At 38.0% G+C, this 27,087-nt stretch overlaps 1 protein-coding gene and 1 long non-coding RNA gene across 5 annotated transcripts in view; both read left to right on the forward strand.

The window, feature by feature from the left end:
• The window catches only part of ADGRV1 (adhesion G protein-coupled receptor V1), a 585,058-nt gene that overhangs the window by 498,004 nt on the left and 59,967 nt on the right, over nucleotides 1-27,087 (forward strand). For all 4 annotated transcript variants that reach the window (XM_031666293.1, XM_031666294.1, XM_031666295.1 and 1 more), the window contains one exon: nucleotides 22,089-22,210. In XM_031666293.1, the coding sequence (XP_031522153.1) occupies nucleotides 22,089-22,210 (122 nt within the window). The remainder of the gene's footprint in view (nucleotides 1-22,088; nucleotides 22,211-27,087) is intronic.
• Nucleotides 7,389-13,374, forward strand: LOC103885243. The gene is made up of 2 exons (XR_001903555.3): nucleotides 7,389-11,561; nucleotides 13,048-13,374. It is a non-coding gene; the product is annotated as an uncharacterized LOC103885243 (long non-coding RNA).

The raw sequence follows: 27,087 nt of genomic DNA on the forward strand, positions 1-27,087 counted from the left end.
AATGTGATGGAAGTGGTGCTTTTTCATAATGGGCCTAGACTTTAAGATGAATGGCAGTTTTGGATTCCTTCCTCTTGGAAGCCAGCCACCAACTAAGTTCAATTACCCAGAGACCACCACGGTGGTAGAAACCCCAGACTGGCCATGTGGAGCAGACATGTGCAAAGGGAGGTTCAGCCAGCCTCCAGTTGTGTCAGGCAAACCAACTCTGATTCCGGAAATGGACATGTGAGTGAAGAAGATTTCTTGTAGGTTCCATCCCCAATGGACACTACACAGAGTTGAAAATCTGCCTATCCCAGATTGCAGAATTGGGAGAAATAGTACATTATTTTAAGTCACCAAGTTTGGTGCTAGCTTATTATGAAGCAATCAATAGCTGAAACATTCTGGTGTTTCAATATTCTCATTATTCTCACATCAAACTTGTAAGTATATCATTGTCCTTTTAAATGTTACTGCTTGCAGAAACCTTCAGGATTTATAAATAAAAATGGAAAAACATGATATGATTTTTTTTTCCTGAAGCAGAATTGGGGCTTCTGCTAAAGTAAAGTAAAAGTGATCTTACCCAGTAACAGTACGTACTTGAATAGGATCCAGAATGACCAACATAACAGGTTTCACATGTCCTTGGCAGTTAGATGCCTGTTTGAAGTCTACTCCCAGTTCCATTTCTGAAAATAACATTTAAAAAAAACAATGCCTTGGGGCCTAAGGAAAACCCTAGCTTCTCGCTCGACCATGAACAGACACTCCCACTCAATCTTGAAAAAATCTTTGTGAAGCACAGTTCACTCTTCCCACATTTTGCCAAAGGTGGTGGGGGAAATCCCACATATTAAAAACATATACATATGGATGCCCATTCTCTGCTTAGGTTTTTTACCTCATTCCTCAAAGATTCATATCAGAAATCTCTCTGCCTAGAAGATGATGTGTAGTCATTCAGCATTTGTTTTCTTCATTATTGTTTCTGAAAACACTTGGGATTTGATATTGCTCATGAAAAACTCCCAGAACAATAACATCAGGAGTTTCCTAAGGCTTTACATATTGACATGAAAAGTAAAAAGGAAAATCATACTTTGGAGAGAAGGCTTAAATTTCTGTTGAAACACCCCTGATTTACACGTGTCGCCAAAAAGGAAAAGGGGCTGACCACTTGTGGCAGACCTGGACCTTTCTAAAACTCAGGTTTCCTGGATTTCTTACTTTAGTGCCTTTTACCAGTCTCAATTGAAGATGGATGAGGACAAAGGTAATCCCCAACTCAGGCTATTTCAGTACTAAACTATTATGTTTAATTGACATCTTTTTTCTAGGTGGACAGAGGGCATAGAGCATGGATATGGGACGGGGGTGAGAGAAAGAGTAAAGGGCTGGCACTGCATGTAAGTGGCAGGTGCGCATCTCCCTTTGCACCTTGGTGATCCACATCATGGTTGTTGTCATCATCATTACTGCCACCCATTAACATTCACCATTCACCATTCATCAGGCACTGTGTTTAGAATTTCACGTATATTATCTCAATTTAATATATACTTATGGACATAATATCTGTACATATTTATGGTGTACATGTGATATTCTGTGACACACATAAAATGTGTAATGATCATGTCAGGGTACTTGGGATGTCCATCACCTTGAATATTTATCATTTCAATGTGTTGGGGACATTTCAAGTTATCTCTTCTAGCTGTTTTGAAATATACAGTACATGTTGTTAACTATAGTTAACCTAGTTTGCTATCAAACATTTTATCTCAATTTTTACATGAAGCCTATGAAGCAGGTATGATTTCCTCTAGTCAGACAAGAAAATCAAGGAAATGAGAGGCTTAGAAACGCTTTCACATTTACAAAGCTGTTAAATTGTGGGATTAGAATCGCAGGTTGATTCACAGGCTCTCCAGAGCTGCCATTGTTGTTAACACCAATACTTTTGCCCTTACCATTTTGTTTTCAAAACTCTTCTTGGTAATAGTGACATGTAAACATTAAATATTAAACTTAAAGAACTCTAATTTCATAAAAGTAGTATTAGACTTCACACCCAGCTCCACCCCACCCTGCAAAAAAAAAAAAAAAAAAAAAACTTGAAGGTATCAGGGTTGGAAAATTAATCCTTCATCTTCTACTTAATCTTCTGATTTCCAAGAAAGATTGCCCCTCTTTATGGTGTACCAAAACATCCCTACTTTCTTCACTATTCTCATATGTAATGCAAGTATAATAACATTATTTAATTTTGTAGGGTTGTGTGAAAGATAAAATTTTAATTCATATAAATATTTAGTATAGTCCCTGAAACATACTAAGCACTCAATATGTGTTAGTATTTTTATTAGTATAGGAACCCTTTCAATATGTAATTGGTGCAGAATACAGTCAGATATATAACTCCTTTCTCCTGTATACTTCACCGGTATCTCTCAAATGTTCCCCTCCCTTTCTTCATGATTTTGCCTGGTGTATTCGCTCAGGCTGCCATACAAAATACCATAGACTGGGTGTCCTAAACAACAGACATTTATTTGTCACAGTTCCAGAGACTGAAAGTCCAAGATCAAGGCATCAGCTGATTCAGGTCCTGGCGAGGCTTGCATGGATATTTTGCTGTCTCCTCTCTTGGGTGAGAGAGAGCCCTCTCATGTCTCTTCTTATAATTCCATCATGGGGGCTCCACCTTCATGAGATTATCACCTCCTGAAGGCCCCATCTCCAACTATTGCATTGGGAGTTCGGGCTTCAACATACAAATTTGGGGGATGGAGGAAACAATTCAGTCTGTAGCATCTTAGTGATGTCTCCCATCATCTCATCCTTAGACTATTACAGCTATCTTGAGACTGATATTGCTCAGTTCTCATCTATCCCCATTCCACACTGAAGCATTCTAAAAAGCAAAATTGACTATGTCATAAAATCATCCAATGACAATCATTAGACCATAGAATAAAAGGAAAAATTCAGGAGCTGGGCATGGTGACTCACATCTGTAATCCCAGCACTTTGAGAGGCTGAGGCAGGTGGATCATCTGAGGTCATGAGTTTGAGACCAGCCTGGCCATGATGGATTCCCAGCTACTCTGGTGGCTGAGGCAGGAGAATGTCTTGATCCGGGGAGGTGGAGGATGCAGTGAGCCGAGATCACCCCATTGCACTCCAGCCTGAGCAACAAGAGTGAAACTCCGTCTCAAAAATTAATTAATTAATTAAAAAATTTTAAAATAAAACAAATATTCACTACTTCTCCACAGTCTTTAATGTCCTAACCATACTTAACTAGTGCTGCCACCTAAAAGTGATATGACTTCTGATAAAACTCGACTTAAATAACACAACTAAACTCACTCTTGCTTGCTGAGTTCATCACTTACGGTAATGAGAGAGGAGACAGAATAGAATTGAAACTCATTTCCATCTTGATACCCGTGATAAATAAGCTTCAGTAGGGTGTTAGTGGAAGATACGTTAACGTGATACACACTTAAAGCCAATGTCTAAGAGTATCAAAGTGATGTTGTTGTTTAGGTGCATCGCACACTCTTTGACCGTTAGTGTGGCTGGCATCTCTTGTTGACATGTGCATTTCACTGCCATGCCATACAATGTTTGACCCAGAGAATTAATGGAACATTCCCATTGTTTATCAGTTTTGTACTCAGGCTAAGTAAGTTTCCTATCTATTTTCTTGCCATTGTTCTCCAAATTAATAATAAATTTTAATTTTCCTGGCAGATCCTATTTTTTCTGAGACCGAGTCTTACTGTATTGCCCAGGATGGAGTGCCATGGCACAATCATAGCTCCCTGCAGCTTCAATCTCCTGGGCTCAAGAGATACCCCCACCTTGGGCTCCCAAGTAGCCAGGACTATAAACACATGCTACCATGCCCAGCTAATTTTTTAAATTTTTTTACTTAAGAGCACTTTTTAAAAAATGGATAACTAAAGTTTTCCATTCAACTCTTGGCTAATGAAAATACAGTTACTGATTTTTTAAAATGTTTCTCTCCAGGATTTTATTCAGAATGAGTATATATAAAACTTGACTAGAGAGCAGAAAAATTAGTCTCTTGAGGCTGTTTTATCTTGGAATAAGTATGGCATTGAAAGCACTGTGTTTCTCTCTCAAGCTGGTCTATGAGCCATCTCAGTTGATATCAACATGGTGATACTGTAACACACTATGTTTCTCTCTCCCAAGTTCTTACCTGTATTTCCATTCTTGGTTTGCAACTTTTTCCATGTATTATTTGTTGTTATTTTCATTATTTAAAGTTACCTCTAATTTATGATTCAGTGCCTACACAGTTCTTTAAGGAAATACATAGTCCACAATCCTTTGTATGATCATACTGTAGTTACACGAATCAACTGGTACATTATTAAAGAGGAGATCGGGAAATAAAGGAAAATGGGTGTACTAGTACTACAGAAACAGGAAGTAGGGAAAGGTAATTTGGGGAATTAGCAATTGCATCATAAATTTCTTAAAAATGAACGGTTAGCACAATACCCATGATCATAATGCTATACTCAACAGTTTACATAGTATAAAACTCAAGTGAATAGAAGAAAGTGACATTTTTACAGTATGATACACATTTCTAGATGAACAAGAAAGACCTACAGGAGAGAGAAATATTTAAGATGTGAGGCAGTTGTGAAAATTCAATGAAACAAGTTCCAAGAGTAGGCACACGTATACCTATGTAACAAACCTGCACGTTGTGCACGTGTGCCTTAGAACTTAAAGTACAATTAAAAATATATATATATAGGCCGGGCGCGGTGGCTCATGCCTGTAGTCCCAGCACTTTAGGAGGCTGAGGTGGGTGGATCACGAGGTCAGGAGATCGAGACCATCCTAGCTAACATGGTGGAAACCCGTCTCTACTAAAAATACAAAAACTTAGCTGGGCGTGGTGGCGGGCGCCTGTAGTCCTAGCTACTTGGGAGGCTGGGGCAGGAGAATGGTGTGAACCCAAGAGGTGGAGCTTGCAGTGAGCCGAGATCGTGCCACTGCACTCCAGCCTGGGTGACAGAGTGAGACTCGGTCTTAAAAAAATATATATATATATACACACACACACACACACACACACACACACACACACACACACACACATATATAGAAAAAAAAGAAATTTTGCCAATCACCAACCCGGTCTTTGCCACACAGTTCTCTTTTATCAGCCAATTAGTGCTACTGTGTAATGGATACTAATTATTATAAGTACTCTTAACTAAGCCATCTCTGCTTCTGAGACATCCTTTGGATTATTTTTAATTGATAAGTCTTAAGCGATCTTTGAAACAGATTCTACTACCCTGAAGTCTGTGTTTTATACATTCTGTCCTCACTGTCTAGTCAAGACATGAAAACAACATGGTGTTACCTCACACAACTTTCCTTATGTTCTCTGATCATTTCTCTTTGCCATCTCTCTTCTTCACCATTTTTCATTTCATCTTAGATGAGAAAGTAAGTGGCTCATTCTCACCAAAGCCAGCTCTCCCAATTGTGTCTTTCATGTGTTTTTCCTACTCTTGGAACTTGTTTCATTGAATTTTCCACAACTGCCTCACATCTTAAATGTTTCTCTCTCCTGTGGGTCTTTCTTGTCCACGTAGAAATATGTATCACTTTACACTGCCTAGAAGAGCTTACTTGTAATGCTGCTGCTTTATCAAATTACTGCCCTGCCTCTCTTCTTTCTTTTACCAACAACTACTCTTGAAAAGTAGTTCATACAAGTTGCCTGTTCTCATCACCTTCTGTTCACTGTTAAGCCTTCAGAGCACCTTGCTTATTCTCTTTCATTCATCACTCATGACTTTGGGCACCAAATCCACTGACCACTCTTCTCATCTGCGTTATCTTTCAGTTCTTCTGTAGAAATCACTACTGATAACCAGCCTTCCTTGAAAAGTCAATCTCTCTTGGTTTTCACGACACCCTATTCTTTTTACAAGTATTTTCCTGCTAACTTCCAGGTCATAACCCTTTCTTCTTATGCCTGAAAACTCTGAAGTTTATGTATATTCCAGGGATTGCCTTTGCATTTTTTATGTCATAGTGATAGTGTTCAAATCTATTAACTTGAGCCTAACTTCTCTCTCCACATATAAGCTCACATTTTCAAATGTCTTGGGATACATTTGCTTGGGTTTCTCTCTGATAGCTTGTCCTCAAGATGTACAGATATTGTCATCAACTTTGCTCCTCTGCCTTATCCTAATTGCTCTGATCTCAGTGTTATTCTTTCACTCCTTTCTTTTCTTCTTCCTCTTGATACTTTTTCTGATTTTCCTAACCTGAAAGCTAGGATAATTTCTTTCACTTCATAGTCATACTCTCAGATCAGTGGCTGTCAAAACTAACTGATCATCAAAATTACTTATGCTTTCAGAAATTGTGGTTTGATGAGTCTCACTATAGTGAGACTTACTAAATTAGAATCTCTGGTGATGAAGTTCCACAATTTGTATATTTTTAAACTCTCCTACTCTTTTCTAATATGAGGGTACTACTAGAGATTCTATCTCTACATTTCTGTGCCTACCCCTTCATTACATTGCGGGGGCCACTCCTATGCCATTCCCCTACCTCAGGCCTTCATTACTGAGACCACAGCAATCCTTCCCTAACTGGTATCCCTGCCTCTAGCATTCTCTCCACCAACCTATTTTCTTTCCTATGAGTTTAAGCTATGTGAATATGCCACACCTCTTCTCCAAAATTTAAAATGGCTGCCCATTTCTCTGTAAAGTAATTATGTATTGTTTAACCTGGCCTTCAGTATTCCTTCGTGACCTAATGCTACAAACGTCTTGTTACTCACCTTCGTGGACCTTTAATACCAGCCAAAAGGAACAACCTACACTAATTTATGCATTTGCTTTTTGCCTCTCTTTATGCTGCTCTCACTGCCTTTGCCTCAATATTTGGGTGTTCAAATATGGCCCATCTTCATAGCCCAGCCAAAATTCCTTCTTCCTCCCCCAAAGTTCCCTGATAATAATCAATAGGAAGAACGTCCTGTTTTCCCTGAACTTTTATGTAACTTTTATAAATCTCTCTTATAATACTTATCTCCTACCTTTTCTTATAGGGTATATACAAATATATATGTAATATTTACAAATATATAGTCTTTTATTTGTTTTGTTTTTTGTTTTTTGAGACGGAGTCTCACTCTGTCACCCAGGCTGGAGTACAGTACACTCAACTTGATCTTGGCTCACTGCAACCTCCGCCTCCTGAGTTCAAGCAATTCTCCTGCCTCAGCCTCCCAAGTAGCTGGAACTGCAGGCATGCACCACCATGCCTGGCTAGTGTTTTGTTTTGTTTTTTTTAATGGTAGAGATGGGGTTTCACCATGTTGGCCAGGCTGGTCTTGCACTCCTGACCTGAGGTGATCCACCTGCCTCTGCTTCCCAAAGTGAATGTGTATAATCTTTGAGAGCAGATCCAAATATAATTGAACTTTTTATCTGTCACATTTTATCTAATACATTTTGGTGCTAAAGAAATATATTTCTTGAATAACAAACAGAAGCCAAAGTTTATCTGGAACTGTTCATAGTGTTCCACTTTTCAACCACTAAATCCTCACAATCCACAAAACCTTATTTGGGAGGCCTAGTATATTCAATTTACAGATGAGGAAATTGAGCCTCAGAGCAGTTAAGTAACTAATACAAGGTCACATAGCTAGTGAAGGCCCTCAAGTAGCCTGGTTCCAGAGTCCATGCTTGTAATCACTGTACTATTCTGCCTTTTGTTGTGAATAAATTCCACCCAGTCATATTTTTTAACCTCAGTGCATCTTTTAACATTTAATAGGCTGAGGGCTCATATTCAAAAGAGATCTTTTTCTTTTAATTGAATTTGACAGAAGCGAGCTTTAAATTTTATCATAAATAACCTTCAAGAAAGCAAATAATGTGATTTACAATTAGGATTCATCAACTTCAAGGAAGAAGTAGAAATTTGCTTATAGGAAAGATTTAAATGTGTTGCCTAGTTACATAAAGCTCTGTTGTACAATTTTATAAAGACTAAATCAGAATAGTTATAAATTAATAAGTAATTGAAATGAACAATATTTGATTCTTATACTCATTTAATTATACAATCTCCGAGACATGTGATTTCCTTCTCCCCATCTTTTTCCCCCAATGCTAGCGTATTTGCAAATAAATATTTAATCCATGGTTATATTAAAGCTGCTTTGCTACCGTGAAAAAAAGGTTTTTTTACAAACATCTTTCACAAACTTTGTCACTGGACAGATTCCACCAGGTAAAAAAATAAGTGAATGGAAACAAAACAAGAAGGTAGCAGGATCTGCCTAGCTTATTAAAGATGAAATTGAATAGTGGAAATAGCTCCATTTTGGAGGCTTAGGAAGCATAGTGACCAAAAAACTGTATGACTGCTCATTTATTAGTCTTAAACTATTAATGTCAAACTTATAGTATCCAGAGTTAAATAAGATTCTAATGCTCCTTTTCTTAAAAAGAAAAAATGGAAGCATATACTTGTGAGCCTGGGGCAAAAAGAAGCTATAACATCAACCATACATTTGCTAATAATATCAGACACACCTGTGAACCAGTTTAACCATTAACAATTTAAACTCTACATTTGAAAAGGAGAAAAAAAAACCCTGGAATTAAAATATCACAAAAAGTAAGTCTACATGTAATATTGACAAACACAGAAATAAAATTTAATAGTCTATCACTGGGCACAAATCACTTTGATCAAATCACTTTGATCACTAATATACAAGTATTAGACAGCCTCTTTCTCCCTAGAGTATATATATGGCATTCAATCTGGGAATTGCCTTTTTTTCTGAACACCACTGTTTCCCTTTTTTTTCTGTAAGGGCTTGGTCCAATGTTGCTAGTAAGAATGAGCAATAAAACATTAGTTCACTCCCTTACGCATTAAAATCCCTGCCACACCTGTGGCTATTGTACCATTGTTTAAATGGGTGAAAAACAGCTCTGCGTGAGTTATGTATCCATTTGCTTAATTAAAAATACAATTATTTAACAACAGAGAGTAACTAATATACCTACAGCTGTTGGGAAATACCATTATTTCTAAGACCAGACAATGCCCTGATAATCTGATAGCTGTTGGGAAAAGAGATGCAGTTAATCACATTGATAAGAGAATCAAAGGATTTAACTCAAGTCGAATTTTTAGAATAGTGACATGGCAAGGGAAGTAAAACAATTTAATCAAATTTTAAATTTGTGTTACAGTTTTGTGTGTGATGGTTAGAGAACCAAATTAAAGAAACAAAGGCAGCTTTGAGGTATGCTGGCATTTATCCAGATTGAGGGTCTACCAGAAAACAGTTCTGGGAACTGACATTTACGATAACTCATTCAAATATCTTCTTGCACAATTAGGGTTATCTTTAGGGTTAATTTTCCTGAGACATCATGCCATTTCTGACTCAAGATTCAGCATTGATTTTGAGCCTATTAACTCTTAATGAGTGCTAACTGATGTCTTATCAAACTATCTATAAAAGATAACTGGCTATTCATGGCCAAATACATAGTCATCTAATGTCCAAAAATTAGGAGACCATCTAGTCAGATTCAAAATACAGACATAGGCAGGTTTAAAGATGCATTGTACATTTTCATTGTATTACAAAAGTTAAGTGTGTTGGAAAATTGCTGTTAGCTGCCTGAGCATGCCTGTAGCTGCGTCTTGAGCTCCTTAATGGTTGAGTAACCGGTAATGTAGTTAGAAAACTAGGTTAAGCCAGTCTTCAGTCATTAGTTGGCTGACTTCATATTTGTTTTAGAACTCTAATCTTCTAAGAAATTGTTTTCATAATTCTACCTTATGAAACATTTATGAAATGTGTAGAAAATTACTAAGATAGCTGTAAATCCAAATGATAATTCCTTTTCCCATAGTTTCAATATTTTTTTTCTTCACTAGAAGAAAACAGAGCACTTAACCTTTTCCTTAAGAATCACAGATCTATTTGATCCCCCCTCAGCAGAATATTATCTGGCACTTTCGAAGTACATGGTTCAAATAGAATTACTCTAATAATAGTTCTTGCAAGGTCTGTGTGGGTCTCATCTAACTTGGTTATTCTCCTTAGATTCGAAATTATAGCCTGCAAATTGAAAATTATATATAGCTTTTGCAAGGCAAGACCATAATTCTAGGTTTGAACCATTTTTTTTCAACCCCAATAAATCACATTCAAAGTAAACCTGACACTGGACTGTCTTTTAGCATCCAGGAGAGCCCTAAGTCAGCTGTTGACAAAGTACTGCATTTTAAGTTCCCAGAAAACCTTGAGACTCCACTGAGAATTTGCTTACATTCTCCTCTTTACCCCTGGAAAATATACTCTAGGCCAAACTGATTCACTTCTCTGCCTGCAGATCCAGTATGTCACCTGCACAGATCTTTCCATATCATGCTTGTATCCTTCACATATCAGTAAGGGTCAGGGTAAATCCAGGTCAGAAGGTAGTCGGTGGAAGCCTCCACTATGGTTATGTTTACTGTTCCTACCTTTACCTCTAAAGGACAAGCTACTTAAATTACTTTCTAAGGCAAAAGTTTAAAAATTGTGGGTCACACAGTACATTGATGAGTCCCACTGCCAACATATTTTACATGGAATGAGATGGCAAGGGAGAGAGTAGAGTGGATGGGATGGTATAGGAATGGGATGGGATGGGATAGAGTAGAGTGGATAGGATAAGATAGGATAGGATAGGATAGGATAGGATCAAATAGAATAGATCAAAGTGTGTCATACATTAACTTGGGTTTCATAAAAGTTTTCTTTAAAGATTGTGTAGTTCACATGTAAAATGAATTTCTCACTGCGGTTTGTGGTCAGAGTTTGAAAGTCAGTATTGTACAGTAAATTTGACTCATCAATGGCCCTGGAACTGACATATGTCTATGGAAATCTTAGATAAGGTGGATTGTTTCTGGGAAGCATTTAATGCTTCCGTCACACTTTTTCTCCTTCCCCCTCTTTTTCCCTCCCATTAAGAAACAATCCCATTGAAGTGTCTCTATGGAAATGTTACTCATGGGCAGCTTTGTTTACAAGCCACAAACTCCAATTTTTTATCAAGCCCCTGCAGCCCAAAAGCAATTCTCTCACTGCTGTGACATCCACATTTCTCTCTGCACCTTCCCTACTCTTTAAATAAAGAGTGAAGGGGATAGTGGGGGTACAATTTCTTGTCAATTTTACTTTTAACTGTAGTATGTCTTCTTAGCCAGTCCCATAAGGCCTTTTTTTAAATTTATTAAACTAGAATCAGAAATTGTCTTTTTAAATTCATTAAACTAGTGCTTGAGAATTATCTCATTGCTTTTGTGAGCTCACATTCTAGGAGAGTATTAAGCAATAAACAAATATGTAAATTGTGTTAGGATTCTCCATAGAAACAGAACCAACAAGAGATCACTGGCAGATTGGAGACTGAAGAAGCTGGTGGTATATTTCAAAGGCCTGAGAGGCAGAGGTGAATGGTGTAGATTTAAGTTTGAGTTTGAAGGCCTGAAAACCAGGAATGCTAAGGGTGGAAGAAGGAATGTTCCAGCTCAAGCAGTCAAGCAGAAGATAGGTGAAGCTAACCTTCCTCCACCTTTGTGGTTCTTTTGAGGCCCTCAAGGTGTTGGGTGATGCCCACTGACATCAGGGACGGCCATCTGCTTACCCAGTCTGCAAATTCACATGCAAATCTCTTTTGGAAACACCCTCACAGACACACTTGGAAATAATGTCTAATCAGATATCTGGGCTTCCTTTAGTCCAGTCAAGTTGACCCACAAAATTAACCATCACATAAATCATATAGTGAGTTAGATGTCAGTAAGTGCTATGAAAAAACTAAGTCAGAAAAGAGAGAGTGGGAGGGAAAATAGAAGATGCCGAGAGGTCTTTTTTTTTTTTTTTTTTTTTTTTTGAGACAGAGTCTTGCTCTGTTGCCCAGGCTGGAGTTCAATGGTACAATATTGGCTCACTGTAACCTCTGCCTCCCAGGTTCAAGCGATTCCTCTGCCTCAGCCTCCCGAATAGCTGGGATTACAGGCCCCTGCCACCATGCCTGGCTAATTTTTGTATTTTTTAGTAGAGATGGGGTTTCACCATGTTGTCCAAGCTGCTCTCAAACTCCTGACTTCAGGTGATCCACCTGCCTCAGCCTCCCAGAGTGGTGGGATTACAGGTGTGAGCCAGCATGCCCGGCCCAAGAGGTCCATTTTTAGTTGGTTAGTCAGGAAGTTTTTAGTGACAGTTTGAATGTGATAGAACTTTGAGTCTGCATGTTGAAAACAATCCTCAGAGTCTAGACTTACACATGATTACATCAGGATAAACAGAAGGGTTCTATAGCCAAACAAGTATGGGAGATTCTGGTGTATATATATAAAAAACTTAAACATGTTTATCGCATATTTACTATGTGATATTTTAGAACTTCAAATCTACAAAGGAAGAAATAGAATGAGACAAGATGAGAAGCAGCAAGGTAATGGGAATGGAGGGAAATTTAGAGGTGGAGTAAAAAAAATAAAGTTGGAAAAACTGTAGAAGACGAGAGATGAAGCCAATTAAATAGGGCCATAGTTGCTCTTTGAAAAATACTACCCACATCAGAACAAAACAAGCAACAATTGCAGGGTATCTATAGCTATGTGCTCTTTCCCTAATGTGACTAAACTCATGATGGTGGTGAGAATCAGGATAATAGTAGTTGATGCTTATTGAACATGTGCCTGATGCCCAGCCTTATGCTGAGTGCCTTAGGTGCGTGGTTTCCCTCTCTGTAATGCAGATCGACACAGGTAGAGGCTGCCTCTGCCTTGGCTCATCTCTTTACTTCCAGCGCTTAGCACAATAGCTGTTCAATAGGAACATGGAATTTGACCTATCAGCCTTAACTAATACTTACAAATTGATCCATGAATTATTAAAATTTCCACAATTATCCTTTACTTTTTTATCAGGAATTATGGCACAGAGAAGTTAAGGAGTTTGGCTGAGACCCACTCAACAGGCTCAGAAGTGATAGAATTGGAAGCTGGATGCAGATCTATCTATCCCTCATGCTCATCCCCATTCAGAATATTGCCTCAGAGCAGTTATTTTCCTCCATGGATCATATCTTAAAGGACTAGTGTACCTTAGACCTACTGCTGCAAAGCAAATTAACTTTTCCCTGAAATGCATTCTCTTCATTCTTGTACTTTCAAAGTCCAGGGCTTCTCTAAAGAGAAATTCAAGCTTTCAGATGAAAAGAGCAGCAGTAAAAATAAAAAGCAGGGTCATACCGACAAGTCACATCAACAATTCTTTTATTGAACAAACATTAAGTGACTTGCTTATGCCAGACCATGTGCTAGGCACTGGGAATATAAAGATAAATAAGATAGACTGAGTTAGTGCACTTAATAACCTCTAATGAAAGAGATAGGCACATAACAAGTAATGACAAAGAGCTACACGCGTGAAGAAATACAGTGTGGTCAGGGTGCCTGGAAGACTAGAGAGCATTCACTGGGAAGTAGGCAGGAACTGGTGGTGAGGTTTATCTTTTATGATATGGGAGGCAGTTGAAGGATTTTTAGCCTTTAAATGGCATGATCATATATGAAAATACATGTAAACATGCACTTTTATGTATACATACATGTATGCATACATACATACATAACTTCTTTTTTGTCTATCACTCTGTCACCCAGGCTAGAGTGCAGTGGCACGATCTCTGCTCACTGCAACCTCAACCTCCCAGGTTCCAGCAATTATCCTGCCTCAGCCTCCCAAGTAGCTGGGATTACAGGCATGCACCACCATGCCCAGCTAATTTTTGTATTTTTAGTAGAGATGGTGTTTCGCCATGTTGACCAAGATGGTCTCAAGCTCCTAGCCTCCAGTGATCGGCCGGCCTCAGCCTTCGAAAGTGCTGAGACTATAGGCATGAGCCACTGCACCCAGCCATAATTTTTTAAAAGATGTTTCTCTGGGCCAGGCACAGTGGCTCATGCCTGTAATCCCAACCCTTTGGGAGGCTGAGGTGGGCGGATCACCTGAGGTCAGGAGTTTGAGACCAGCTTGGCCAACATAGTAAAACCCCATCTCTACTAAAAATACAAGAATTAGCTGGGCGTGGTGGTGAGCATCTATAATCCCAGCTACTCGGGAGTCTGAAGCAGAAGAATTGCTTAAACCCGGGAGGCAGATGTTGCAGTGAGCAAAGATCATGCCACTGCACTCCAGCCTGGGCAACACAGTGAGACTCCATCTATGTGGAAAAAAAAAAAAAAAGATGTTTATCTGGCCATAATAGGAGTAGGAGGGGTGAATTGGAACAGACAGCTCTACCTACAAATCTGTCAAAATAGGCTCACTAAAAGAGATGAAGTCCTCAGGAAGGACAATGTTCTAGGAAGGATTGTAGAGGACAAATTTCAGAGCAAATTAGAAGATAGATAAAATATGTCGACTGATTTGAAGCACCATATGAAGGAAAATGCGGCATCAGGGTAAATCGGTGTGAATGGTGATGCCAGTACTCAGACGGAGGAAAAAGTGTGATGAGAAGAGGAATACTAAATTCAGCCGTGGAGGAACTCTGTTTGAAGTGGTTTGGGGATCTCCAGGCCTGGAGCTTAAGAGAAGTGAAGAAGCAGATTCAGAAAGAGTTGGCCCTAATGTGCTTGGAGGAAGGTAACATTGGAGATTATGAATTTAGGAAGGATATTGTAATAAAATGAAGAACCTGGCACATAATAAGTGTTGATACAGTCTAGCCTGCTGCAATAAATATTTGCAACCGTATCTGGAGATAGAGGCCAAAGGACCTAGAGTGAGTTTCTTATTATCCGAATGGGTTTTCAAGAGCTATTTTGGAAATGTGTTGGAGAACCGCTGAAGAGAAAAGTAAATTCTAAAATTAGATCCGAGTATAGAACTAGTGGCCAAGGATTAGGAATGCCAGCTACCCAAATGAGGTGGAGGGTGTTTTTTTGAACAATTTGCAAACCCAGTCTTTTTTTTTTTTTTTTTTTTTTTTAACACGGGGTCTCACTCTGTCAGTGAAACCTCCACCTTCTAGGCTCAAGAGCGCCTTCTACCTCAGCCTCCTGAGTGGCTGAGACTACACGCATGCATCTCCACACTTGGCTAAATTTTTGTATTATTTGTAAAGACAGGGTTTTGCCATGTTGCCCAGGCTGACCCGTCTTTAACTCTGTTGTTCACTCTCCCATGCACAGTGTCCTCATGATGATTTGGCAATGCTGTGAAATATGTGCCTTATTGTCTTCCTGTATGACCCTCAGTTTATTTGCTGAGAACAGTGGTGGCTGACTGCTGCGGAATTGGTGTTAATCCTTGTTAGGAAACCTCGAGGACACCAATATTTTCTCACCAAGAAAATATTCAGATCACGGAAACATCCTTGTCTCTAAGTGTGAATTTCAGAATAAAGACCTGTGTTTTAGAAATAAAGTTCTTTGATACTCTTTCGTTTCAATTTATCTTTCTTTTCTAATTTAAAAATAATGTGTCCCCACTGTTGGAAATAGATCCATTAATATCTTTTCATTTAATTTTTTTTTTTTTTTTTTTTTTTGAAATGGAGTTTCACTCTTGTTGCCCAGACTGGAATGTAATGGTGCTATCTCGGCTCACTGCAACCTCCACCTCCCAGGTTCATGTGATGCTCCTGCCTCAGCCTCCTGAGTAGCCCCCATGCCCGGCTATTTTTTGTATTTTTAATAGAGATAGGATTTCGCCACATTGACCAGGCTGGTCTGAAACTCCTGACCTCAGGTGATCCCCCCACCTCGGCCTCCCAAAGTGCTGGAATTACAGGCATGAACCACAGCACTTGGCTGATATCTTAAATCCACATTATTTCACAGTTGTGTTCTATGTTTTACATTGATAGGTTTGTTTAAGTAGCACATTCCAAATTGTTAGAATCAGAAGGTCAGTGAGGTAAAATTAAAACAAGTACTTTGGAAGATTGTAAACACAGAATAAATTTCAGCTTCATGTAAATGGAGTGTGATTTCCATAATAAAGCCATTATTGTTGTCACTGGTGCACAGCAATAAAGCCAAGGCTGCAGTTACAAAGAAAACAGATAATACAACACCATACTTTCTTTAAAAATGGCAGTTAAATTCATGGAAATAATATTTTTCACTAAAAAATAAAGAGATGTGATGTAATCTCAATGGAATCTACTAACTCCCATGAGTAGACTTTCTTAATGGTAGTAGCACTAATTGACATATCTACTTGCTGGTTTGTTTGTTGTTGTCGTTTGTTTTGTCTTCTTTACCTTTCAAGAAGTAATTTCTTTCACTAAAACCTTTTCAAACTACTTTGGTTTTCACATTTGTGACTCCTTGTTAATTTAACTATGTAAATTAAGTACTGTGATGATTTGATTTTTTTTTTTTCTCCCTTCCGTGGAACTTCATCTTGACACAGCCTGAGTTACTTGGCATAGTCTTTTTTCTTTTTTATTAATTGTAGCAAAATATACATAACAAAATTTAGCATCTTAAACCATTTTAAGTGTACACTTCAGTGTCACATAAGTACACTAACAATGTTGTGCAACCGTCACCACTATCCATGTTTCCAGAACTTTTTCATCACTCCAAACAGAAACTCTATATCCATTAAACAATAACTCACTATTCTGCACTCCTCCCAGCCCCTGGTAACTTCTGTTCTACTTTCTGCCTCTGAATTTGCCTATTCTAGGCACTTCATGTAAATGAAATTATTTGTCCTTTCGTGTATGGCTTGTTTCATGTAACATTTTCAAGGGTCATCCATGGCGTAGCATATATTATAATTTCATTCCTTTTTAAGCTTCAGTATCTCAGTCTGTTCAGGCTGTTACAGAATACCCTAGACCAGCTAACTTATAAACAACAGAAATGTACTTCTTACAGTTCTGGAGGCGGAGAAGTTCAAGATCAAGGTGCCAGCAGATTCAGTGTCTGGCAAGGGCCCAGATTTCTTGTCCGTAGATGGTGCCTTCTCCGCGTGTCCTCACATGGTGGAAGGGGCAGGGCAGCGCCCTGGGGCGTCTTTTATGGGGTGCACTAATCCCATTCATGAGGGCTCTATTCTCACAACCTAATCACCTCCAAGCAGTCCAACCTTCTAATGCTATCATTGGTGATTAGGTTTCAACATATAAAGTTTGGGGGAACACAAATATTAAGAACATGGCACTGAGTAATATTACATTATATGCAAATAGTATATTTTATTTATCTCTTCATCTGTTGATGGACATTTGGGTTGCTTCCGCCTTTCGGCTATTGTGATACTGCCATGAATATTGGTGTGCAAATATCCATTTGAGTACCTGTACCTTCACTTTTTTTGAATATATACCTATAAGTGGAATTGTTGGATCATATGGTAACTTATGTTTAACATTTGGCGGTTCTACCAAACTGTTTTCCACAGCAGTTGTGCCATTTTACATCTCTATCAGTCATGCACAAGGGTTGCAGTTGCTAAATATCCTCACCAACACTTACTATTTCCTGGTTTTTTGATAATAGTCATCCTTGTGGGTATGAAATGGTATCACTGTGGTTTTGATCTTTGTTTCCCTAATGACTAGTGATCCTGAGCATCTTTTCATGTGATTATTGACCATTTGTATATCTTCTCAAAAGAAAGGTCTTTTGTCCATTTTTCAAATGGATTGAATGGGTATTTTGTTAAGTTTTAGGAGTTCTTTATTCTATATGGCACAGTCTTTTACATAGATACTCATTCCTTGGGTGCAACACTGTGTTTGTAGGGCCTCCTTTTATTGAGAACATTGAAATGACTCTGTTTTATCTTCACTAATTCACTTCTAAACACAAGTTGTTTCCAGTATTACCAATTACAAATGCTTTCTTTGGTAAATATTGAATTATAGACAGCAGAGAAGTTATTAGTAGTTCATCAAATATGAAATGACAGCTTAGGAAATATAAAACCAAAGTGATTTTCAGTTGAATGGAGCACTGTTTTTCAGTTTGCCAAATGAAATTTATAATCACTGTTTAATAACAACATGCCCCCCACTAACTTTCATCACCATCACCCCCTCCCAATACCTCTTTTCTTTTGACTTAGGCCCTAAAGAGAGTTAAAGGTGCCTCCTCAGAGGTAGATTAACCATAAAGCTGATGAAGCTTAAGTTTCAGGTCCTTTCACCAGCCTTGGCTGCTTCCAAGATCCTGTACCTAATTATGGTTTTGTAATTTTTGTTTTTTAAACAAGCCTCCCCAATATAAGCCTCCCTAATATAAGAAGGCCCACAAAATCCGAATGTGCCTCTGGATATGTTTCTTCTATCTGAAATCATTATCTTAATCATTGTTGTACTTCTGGAAGGCAAGCCTGGGATCTATTAAGTATGCTGAGTTATTTATGACTAGCTTTTTTCCTTGCGGAGTTTCTAGTCTGGGGTGCCAAACTACTATTCTACAGAATTCAAGGAAAATATAAGCCATGGACATTCTCTTGAGCCCCAGTATGCTCCCTTAGCTTCTCCACCAAGCTCTGTCAGCACACACCACTTGCTTTGCTCTAAGAACTTACAGGAACATGCAGGCCAAACTTTGAAAATTGGTTCCTAGTTGTTCATATGAAATGTGCGTGTCCCTTTGTACTCTGCACAGAGCCATAAATAGAATTTTGTTCTTACACGGTGGAAGAAAAGAATGCAGTTGCCAGACTTGATACCTAATCTTTGAAAATTTTGTGACCACAGCTTAGGGGTTTTCTAAATATTAGGATATCTTGTCAGAAGTAAAAATGAGCCTTCTGGCCCTTTATCAAATTGTATTATTTCATTAAATAAAAATGAATTTTTCTAAAAATTAAATAAATCTTAATATATATTTTCTTGTCCTGCTGCAAAGCATTAGTGACAAAGAAATTATTCATCTATGTAAATCTTCTTGTATTAGTCTTATTTTCCCTGTAAAGTCATAATAATAATTTAGACAATTTGTATATATTGTGATGAAGGGTATATATCAGCACAGTCCCCTTCTAAAGCCTTCTTTCTCTCAAAAAAAAAAAAGTGTTCAGTTTCCCTCTTTCTCCTCACCACTTCCCTTCTCCCTCTTTGCATTCTCTCCTTGTGCTTTCTTTTTCCTCCCTTTCCCGAGCAATTCCATCTACAGCCACCAGTTGGTACAGAGCAAGGTGTGCATCTGCAGGAAGGGGCCCAAGCCTGGGTGTCAGAAGCCAGTCATTGTGAGAAAGGAATCCATGTGAGGAGTGCAGTGCTGCCCAGCAGGAATTGTGGGATGCTGAGTGAGTTTGGGAGGCCACCTGAGCGAGGGAATGGATAACAGCAATAGAAGTTGGTTACATGCAGAGGAGTGGATCGGATCAGTAGATATATTAAGAATAATAAGAAATAGCGGGGTGCAGTGGCTCACGCCTGTAATCCCAGCACTTTGAGAGGCTGAGGTGGGCAGATCGCCTGAATCTAGGAGTTCAAGAATAATGAGAAGTAGATCTCTTACCAACACAGAAGAGTTACAAATATGGAAAGGAAGAAAACTGGAATTAACCCTGTGATGTTGGGTTGGAATTAGAAGCATTGAAATGAACTAATGAATTTCATTATATAGAGATAGATAGAGTAAAACAGATCTAAATGTGTTTGTGTGTGCATATGCATGTGTATCCTCTCACTCTATCTACTGAGAGAGCTTAGGAGCAGCAACAGCAGTGACCATACCTAGCCCCAGATCACACTTTCTAAATATCATTCTCCCCTAAAAGAAACCAGGACTGGGACAGAGAACATTTGAAACATCTTGGGCCAAAAACCAAACAACTGCTAGTAGAATGATGAGGATATAACTACAGGCACAGAAACCATCTTGAAAGGGTTCCCACTAGGGACAACTTGGCATCAAAACAAACAATGATAGTGGCCGGGTACCATGGCTTATGCCTGTAATCCCAGCACTTTGGGAGGCCAAGGCACGCGGATCGCTTAAGCCCAGAAGTTCAAGACCAGCCAGGCAACATGGCGAAACCCCATGTATACAAAAAATATAAAAATTAGGTAGGCGTGGTGGCATGCACCTGTAGTTACTTGAGAGGCTGAGAGGTGGGAGAATGGCTTGAGCCCAGGAGGTCAAACCTGCAGTGAGCTGTGACAACACCACTGCACTCCAGTCTGGGCAATGGAGAAACACTTTGTATGACCCTATGCGAAGGAAAAGGAGAGGAAAAAGAAAAGAGAAAGAAAATGAAAAAAGAAATAAGGAAGGAGGGAGGGAGGAAGGAAGGAAGGAAAGAAGAGTAAAAGAAAGAATAATGGACAATATGCTAAATAAGCAGGAATCTATTAGTCTATATTAGAAAATAAATAAGTGGATAAATAAAACATTTGGTAAGGAAAAAGATATTTACATAGTTTCAAAGAAATGCCACAGATAAAACTTCTTAATTACAAAGGGAAAAATGCTAGCTTTATAGTGAAGAATTTGTGCAGCCACCATCTTAATCAAGTGACCAAAATGAACATCTTCGGTAATGGGACAAACTGAGTTCTTGTGCCACCTGATAGAATGCTGTAAGATGAACCCAGCATCCCTTCTGTGATTTCTAACAGTTCATAATCTAAATCTAATCATGAGAAGAATCAAATAAACTCAAATTTAAGGACACTCTACAAGAAAAACTGGCTGGTAATCATCAAAAGTGTCAAAGTTACAAAAGTCAAGGACACACGAAGACCCATTTGGGATTAAGAGTCTACAGAGACATGTCAACTATACAAGGCTGGATCTCTGGATCTCTGTGCTAAAAAGAAAATTACTGGTATAATAAAATGGAATCTGAGAATGATAGTACTATATCGGTGTTAATTTTCTGATTTCATGGCATCATGTTTATGTAGGAAAATGTCTTTGTAGAAAAACATTATTCAGAGGGTAGTGGGGGATCAGATTGACAATATTCAATTGATTCAGGAAAAAAAAATTTTCTCATTGTACTCTACTTGCACCTCTTCTGTATATTTGAGATTGTTTCCAAATAAAATTAAATTTGAAAATTGCTAAAGTTGTAAGCAACTGTTTAAATTCCATAGTGCACAAGGATTTTAGGTGTTAATTGATGGTAGTGGGTAAAGAAACGCTTTGAGGTCTGTCATGAAAGTTGTCAGTGGTGTGGTCTACCCGGATGTCTTTCAACAGCATGAAAATGTGTTTATTTGTGGCTGCAAAGATCTAATTCACTTTCTCTTATATAACTTGTCATTTAAATATTAAAATCACCTCTGTACGGTTATTATTCTAAAACTCAGATAGCAAAGAAAATTCAAAATAAACAAGTGGAAAGGGTAATAAAGTCCCTTCACCCTGAGAAAATCTATTCTGAAAACGTTTGAAACAAACTGCGTTAGAATATGTGTAGAATAAACTTAGTTGATCATTATGAATCAGTCACTTTCTCTTTGCTCTTAAACTTACCAATAAATTTTGGTGTCTTCTCGGTCAGAAAAAGGATGTGAGTACAGGTTTTTCGAACACACACACGCGTGCATGCATACACACACACGCACACAATGTTATGTAATTTCTGTTATTAAGTGCCTGGTTGGAATATGCTAATTTCGGGAGCACACTACTGACTGCCATTTTCTGGTGGAACACTCTTTTAAGGAAATTTCTACAACTCCATTGTTGCTTGTGGTACTTTCTGAACAGTCCAGCAGGTGGTAGTCTAGGAGAGGAACAGTTCTCATCCTCCCCCATCCATCCCTGGACCTACCAGCAGCCCAATTTGCAAAACAGAAAGAATGTGGACTCAGCAATGTGCCTTCTCTCCTCTGGCATAAGAATGGGATTTCCAAGGTTGTTCTCTCAAAATGGGCACTTAGAATACCACAGAAAGAAGCCAAAAATAACTTTGTGTATACATGTGACTGTGCAGTATTCTGAAGCTCAAAAATTCTTTTTTTTTTTTTAATTTCTAGAAATTCCACTGATTTTATATCTCTTTGCTCTGATTTCTGTGACATGGCTTTGGGGAGGACTACACATGGCCTACAGACACTTCTGGATGTTGGTTCTCTTTGTCATTTTCAACAGTCTGCAGGTAAGCCTTACAGTTTGGTTAGTGACAACAGACATTTATCTTAATGAACACAAGGCATAGAATTTCAATGTTAAAGAGTCAGGCATCCACACACAGGTGAATTTGTGTATACAATAACATCATATAGAGTTGTAAAATAAACTGATAGGAGCCTAAATCTTTAACATATGAAATATGACTGGGATTCTAACTTGCTCATTATACAGTTAGGGAAGACAAATATTTATTCTCCTTCATTTTGACAACATCGAAGTAACTACACAAACATATTTCTTTTTCAGTAGGATTGATGTTTATCAACTTTGCAGATGGCAGCCATGTAAGATCAATGCACATATTTGGATTGTGGCTAGGTCTAGAAATTAGATCAATTGAGGAGTGAAATAGTGATGTTCAAGCAGTCCCCTCTTAAGTGTGATGCTTAGTGAAATGAGAGTGTTTGGTTCACTAAAACATGACTGACATCTCCTAAGTCCAGCAGTGCCCAGCTTAAATTAGTTTTATAAGCATGCTTGGGTAACTAGAAACTATATAACTGCAGCAAAAATGAAAGCTGAAATTTTTAGTACTTTTGTTAAATGGAAAGATGTTGCACCCTGATATTAACAAGGAACAAGTGAACACATTTTCCTTGTTTTCCAAACTAAAAAGATCTGCCCTAGACTAAAATAATTTCTTAAATTTACTAAAATTATCTCTAAATAGTCCTTCTTTTGGCTACCATCTTGCAAGGATCATGTGCGGCAAACATACAGACATATACACACTTTCAGAATTGTAGCATACAATTGAAATGTGACTCCGATCATTTTTTAGGTTTGCACCTGAGCAGACAAATTCTTTAGTTAGATCATAGCTTACATGATGGTGCCTAATCAAGGCATATTATCAACTTAGGAAGGGGAAAATACAAAATAACTAAAACTTTAGAATCAAGTTGGTACAAGTTTCTATATAGAAAACTGTCTGTGGTTATAGTTACAGGTGAGCACTTACTATTGCCAGGTGGTAAAAAGACAGCTCGGCTTCTCTGGGATTTGATGATTCAAGGAGTAAACAATTAACTCTTAAGAATCCAGTGTGGCAGGTGCCATGTAAACAGAGCATTTTGAAAGTGAGTAGGGGCCTGTTGACCATCAGGGCAGAGGCTCGGTCTTGGTTATCTTTGGATCCCTAGGGCCTAGTGGAACTAAGAACAAGGTCCAAACCAACAACCTGCAGTGTGTTTTGCTTGTCAGACACACAATGTTATACAAAAGATTGTTTTAGATTTTCAAATATTTGCTTCAAATTTTTAAAATTAAGAATTTCACATTAAAAACCTGAATTGCTGGCTTTTTTTTCAAGGCAGTATTTACGTGGCAGCAATTTCCAAGCCCTGAGCAGACCTGATATACTTCATTCATTTTACTTGCCCCTGAGATAATCACACATTTAATGCTTATTAAATAATAAATGAGTGTATGGTTAGAGATGGGAATTTCAGGCAGAGAAAACTGTTAGCCAAGGCTGCAAGAAGGGAAAATGACTAATCTCGCCTAGATTAAGCAATGAGTTGAGAAGGAAAAAGAAAGGTCTTGCAATTAGAAAAGAAGTGGTGGGAGAGGAGACAGAAAGCATAGATTGGTTTAAATGCCAGCTTTCTATGCTTAGGATGCTGAATTTTAGTCTTTAAGCAAGGGGAAGCCATCAAAGTTGTGTTTTTTCTTTGTTTTGTTCTAATTTTTTTTAATCTTGTCAATTAATTTTTTTTTTTCATTTTGAATGGGATGACATGTTTGTACTGGAAGGATAATGAAATGTTTATGAGAGGATATTGAAAAAAAGAGCAGCTCTAAGTAGGTAGGTTATTGTCATATTTTAGACTATAGATGTTCTGGCAGTGTGCCTGGGAATAAAATGTAGGTAACAGGTTTGGGAGTTGTTACAGAGATAAACACTTTTCATTTTATTGTTTAACTGATATGTAATAATTGTATGTTTATGGGTACATAGTGACGTATTGATACATATAACATGTAATAAAAGAATTAGCATATCTATCATCTCAAACATGTATCATTACTTTGTGTTGGGAATATTCAATGTCCTCCATCTAGCACTTTGAAACTATAAAATATTGTTAACTATAGTCATCCTGTAGTGCTATAGAACACAAGAACTTAGTTCTTCTATCTAGCTGTAATTTTATATCTTTTAACAAATCTTTCCCTATCCCCCTTTTCCGCCTACCCTTCCCAGCTTCTAGTACCCTCTGTTCTACTTTTTACTTCTATGAGATCAACATTTTTTAGCTTCCACACATGAGTGAGAACATGCAATGTCTAACTTTCTGTTCTTGGGTTATTTCACTTACCATAATGTCCTCCAGTTCCATCTGTGTTGCCATAAATGATATTGGGTTGATGCAAATGTAATTGTGATTTTTGCCATTAAAAATAATGGCAAAAACCGCAGTTACATTTGCAGCCTCCACCTCAGGCTCAAGCAATCCTCCCACCTCAGCCTCCCAAGTAGCTGGGACTACAGACACATGCCACCATGCCTGGCTAATTTTGTTTGTTTGTTTGTTTGTTTGTTTCGTAGAGACAGGGTTTTGCCGTGTTTCCCAGTCTGCTCTTGAACTCCTGAACTCAAGCAGTCCACTCACCTTGCCTCCCAAAGTGCTGGGATTACAGGTGTGAGCCACCGCACCTGGCCATCATTCTTTTTTATGGCTGAATAGTATTCCATTGTGTATATTTACCATTTTCCTTATCCATTCATTGGTTATTGGACATCTAGGTTGATTCCACATCTTGGCTATTGCAAATAGTGCGGCAACAAACATGGGTGTGCAGATGTCTCTTCAATACACTGATTTTCTTTCCTTGGGATAAATGCTCAGTGGCAAGATGACTGGATCATATGTAGTTCTATTGACAATTTTTTTAGGAACATCCATACCATTCTCCATAGTGGTTATACTAGCAGTGTAGAAGAATTCTGTTTTCTCTGCATCATCACCAGCATTTATTTTTTGTCTTTTTGATGATAGCCATCCTAACTGGGGTGAGATGATAATTCACTGTGGCTTTGTTTTGCACTTGCCTGATGATTAGTGATGCTGAGCATTTTTTCATATATTTGTTGGCCATTTGTATAACTGTTCAGATCGTTTGCCTGTTTTATTCAGATTGCTTTTGCTGTTGAAATGTTTGAGTTCCGTGTATGTTCTGCATATTAATTATCTGTCAGATGAATGGTTTACAGATATTTTCTCTCATCCTCTAGGTTGTCTTTTTTACTTTGTTTCCTGTTGTGCAGAGGCTTTTTAGTTTGACATAATCCCATTTGTTTATAAACTAAACATTTTATAAAAATGCTTCAGAACATTGGTCTAGGAAAATATTTTATAAATAAGAATCTTTAGATTCTTATAATTTTGTAAATAGATTCTTATTATATTTATAAACCTTTTATTTATATTTAATAGCCTTTAAAACCTTTTCTTTATATTTAGTATCCTTTTATATTTATAAACCTTTTATAAATAAGAATCTATTTATAAAATTATAAAGTGAAGCATTTCACCTTGTTTTCTTCCAGTAATTTTATAGTTTTGGGTCTTACATTTAGGTCTTTGATCCATTTTGAATTGGTTTTTGTATAGGGTGAGAGTTGGGGGTCTAGATTTTTTCTTCTGCATGTGAACATCCAGGATTCCTAGCAACCTTTATTGAAGAGGCTTTCCTTTCCCCAATTAATGTTCTAGCTGCCTTTTGTCAAAAATCAGTTGGCTGTAGATAATGTGGATTAATTTTGTGTTTCTCTATTCTGTTCCATTGGTCCACTTGTCTTTGTTTATGCCAATACCATGCTGTTTTGGTTACTATAGCTTTGTAGTATATTTTGAATTCTGATAGTACAATGCCTTCAGCTTTGTTCTTTTGCTCAGGATTGCTTTAGTTATTTGAGGTCTTTTGTGATTCCACACAAATTTTAGGATTTTATTTTATTTTTTCTATTTCTGAGAAGAATATCATGGGTATTTTGGTAGGGGTTGCATCGACTCTGTAGATTGCTTTGGCTAGTATGGTTGTTTTAACAATATTAATTCTTCTGACCCATGAGGAGCATGAGATAAATATTAATGAAATTTGGTTAACCAATTAAATATAGGAAGGTAAAGTGTGAGAGAGGAACATCACTTAGAAATTCCCGGCTTGAATGAATGGCTGGGCACCGATATCTTTAGTCCAAGTGGAGATCACATAAAGAGCAAGGTCTGGTGAATAAGCAGTGAAGTTGGTGAGATTTAGGAGACATTGCTAAGTACTGTATACCAATGTTTTATAGTAACTGGGTACAGAGATAGGGCTAATGAAAGAAATTGTTAATGAGTGATCAGAGAGCTAGGAAGAGAACCTGGACAGGGTTTGCAGTTGTGGGTAGAAAAGAAAGTTCAAGAGGACGCAATGCCTAACTCTGGCTAGTGTAGGAGAGAAGTTAAATAGGATGAGAACTGAGGAACAATGCAGTTTACAGCAGTGGTTCCCAAAACCGTTATGTGCAGCAGAATTCCATGGGGAACTTGTTAAAACACAGATGTTATGCCCCACACCCAGAGTTTCTGATACAGTAGGTCTGGGTGGAATCTGATCATTTGCATTTCTAATAAGTTTCCAGGTGGTACTGATTCGGCTGGTATAGGAGCTACAGTATGAGAAAAAGAAGTGAAATAGAGACTGCAAAGAGAGAAAGAAATCGCTTAGGAAGGGAGGTTGGTTGGTTCAAAGGAGATTTTTTGGTTTTGTTTTCTCGTGACAAGAACTAACAGAGGAGAAATTGACATCTATAGGAAAGATTTCTTGTCATGGCAAGATCATGGACGAGGC

Source organism: Papio anubis, chromosome 5 (genome assembly GCF_008728515.1).
Source record: "Papio anubis isolate 15944 chromosome 5, Panubis1.0, whole genome shotgun sequence".
Taxonomy (NCBI): domain Eukaryota; kingdom Metazoa; phylum Chordata; class Mammalia; order Primates; family Cercopithecidae; genus Papio; species Papio anubis.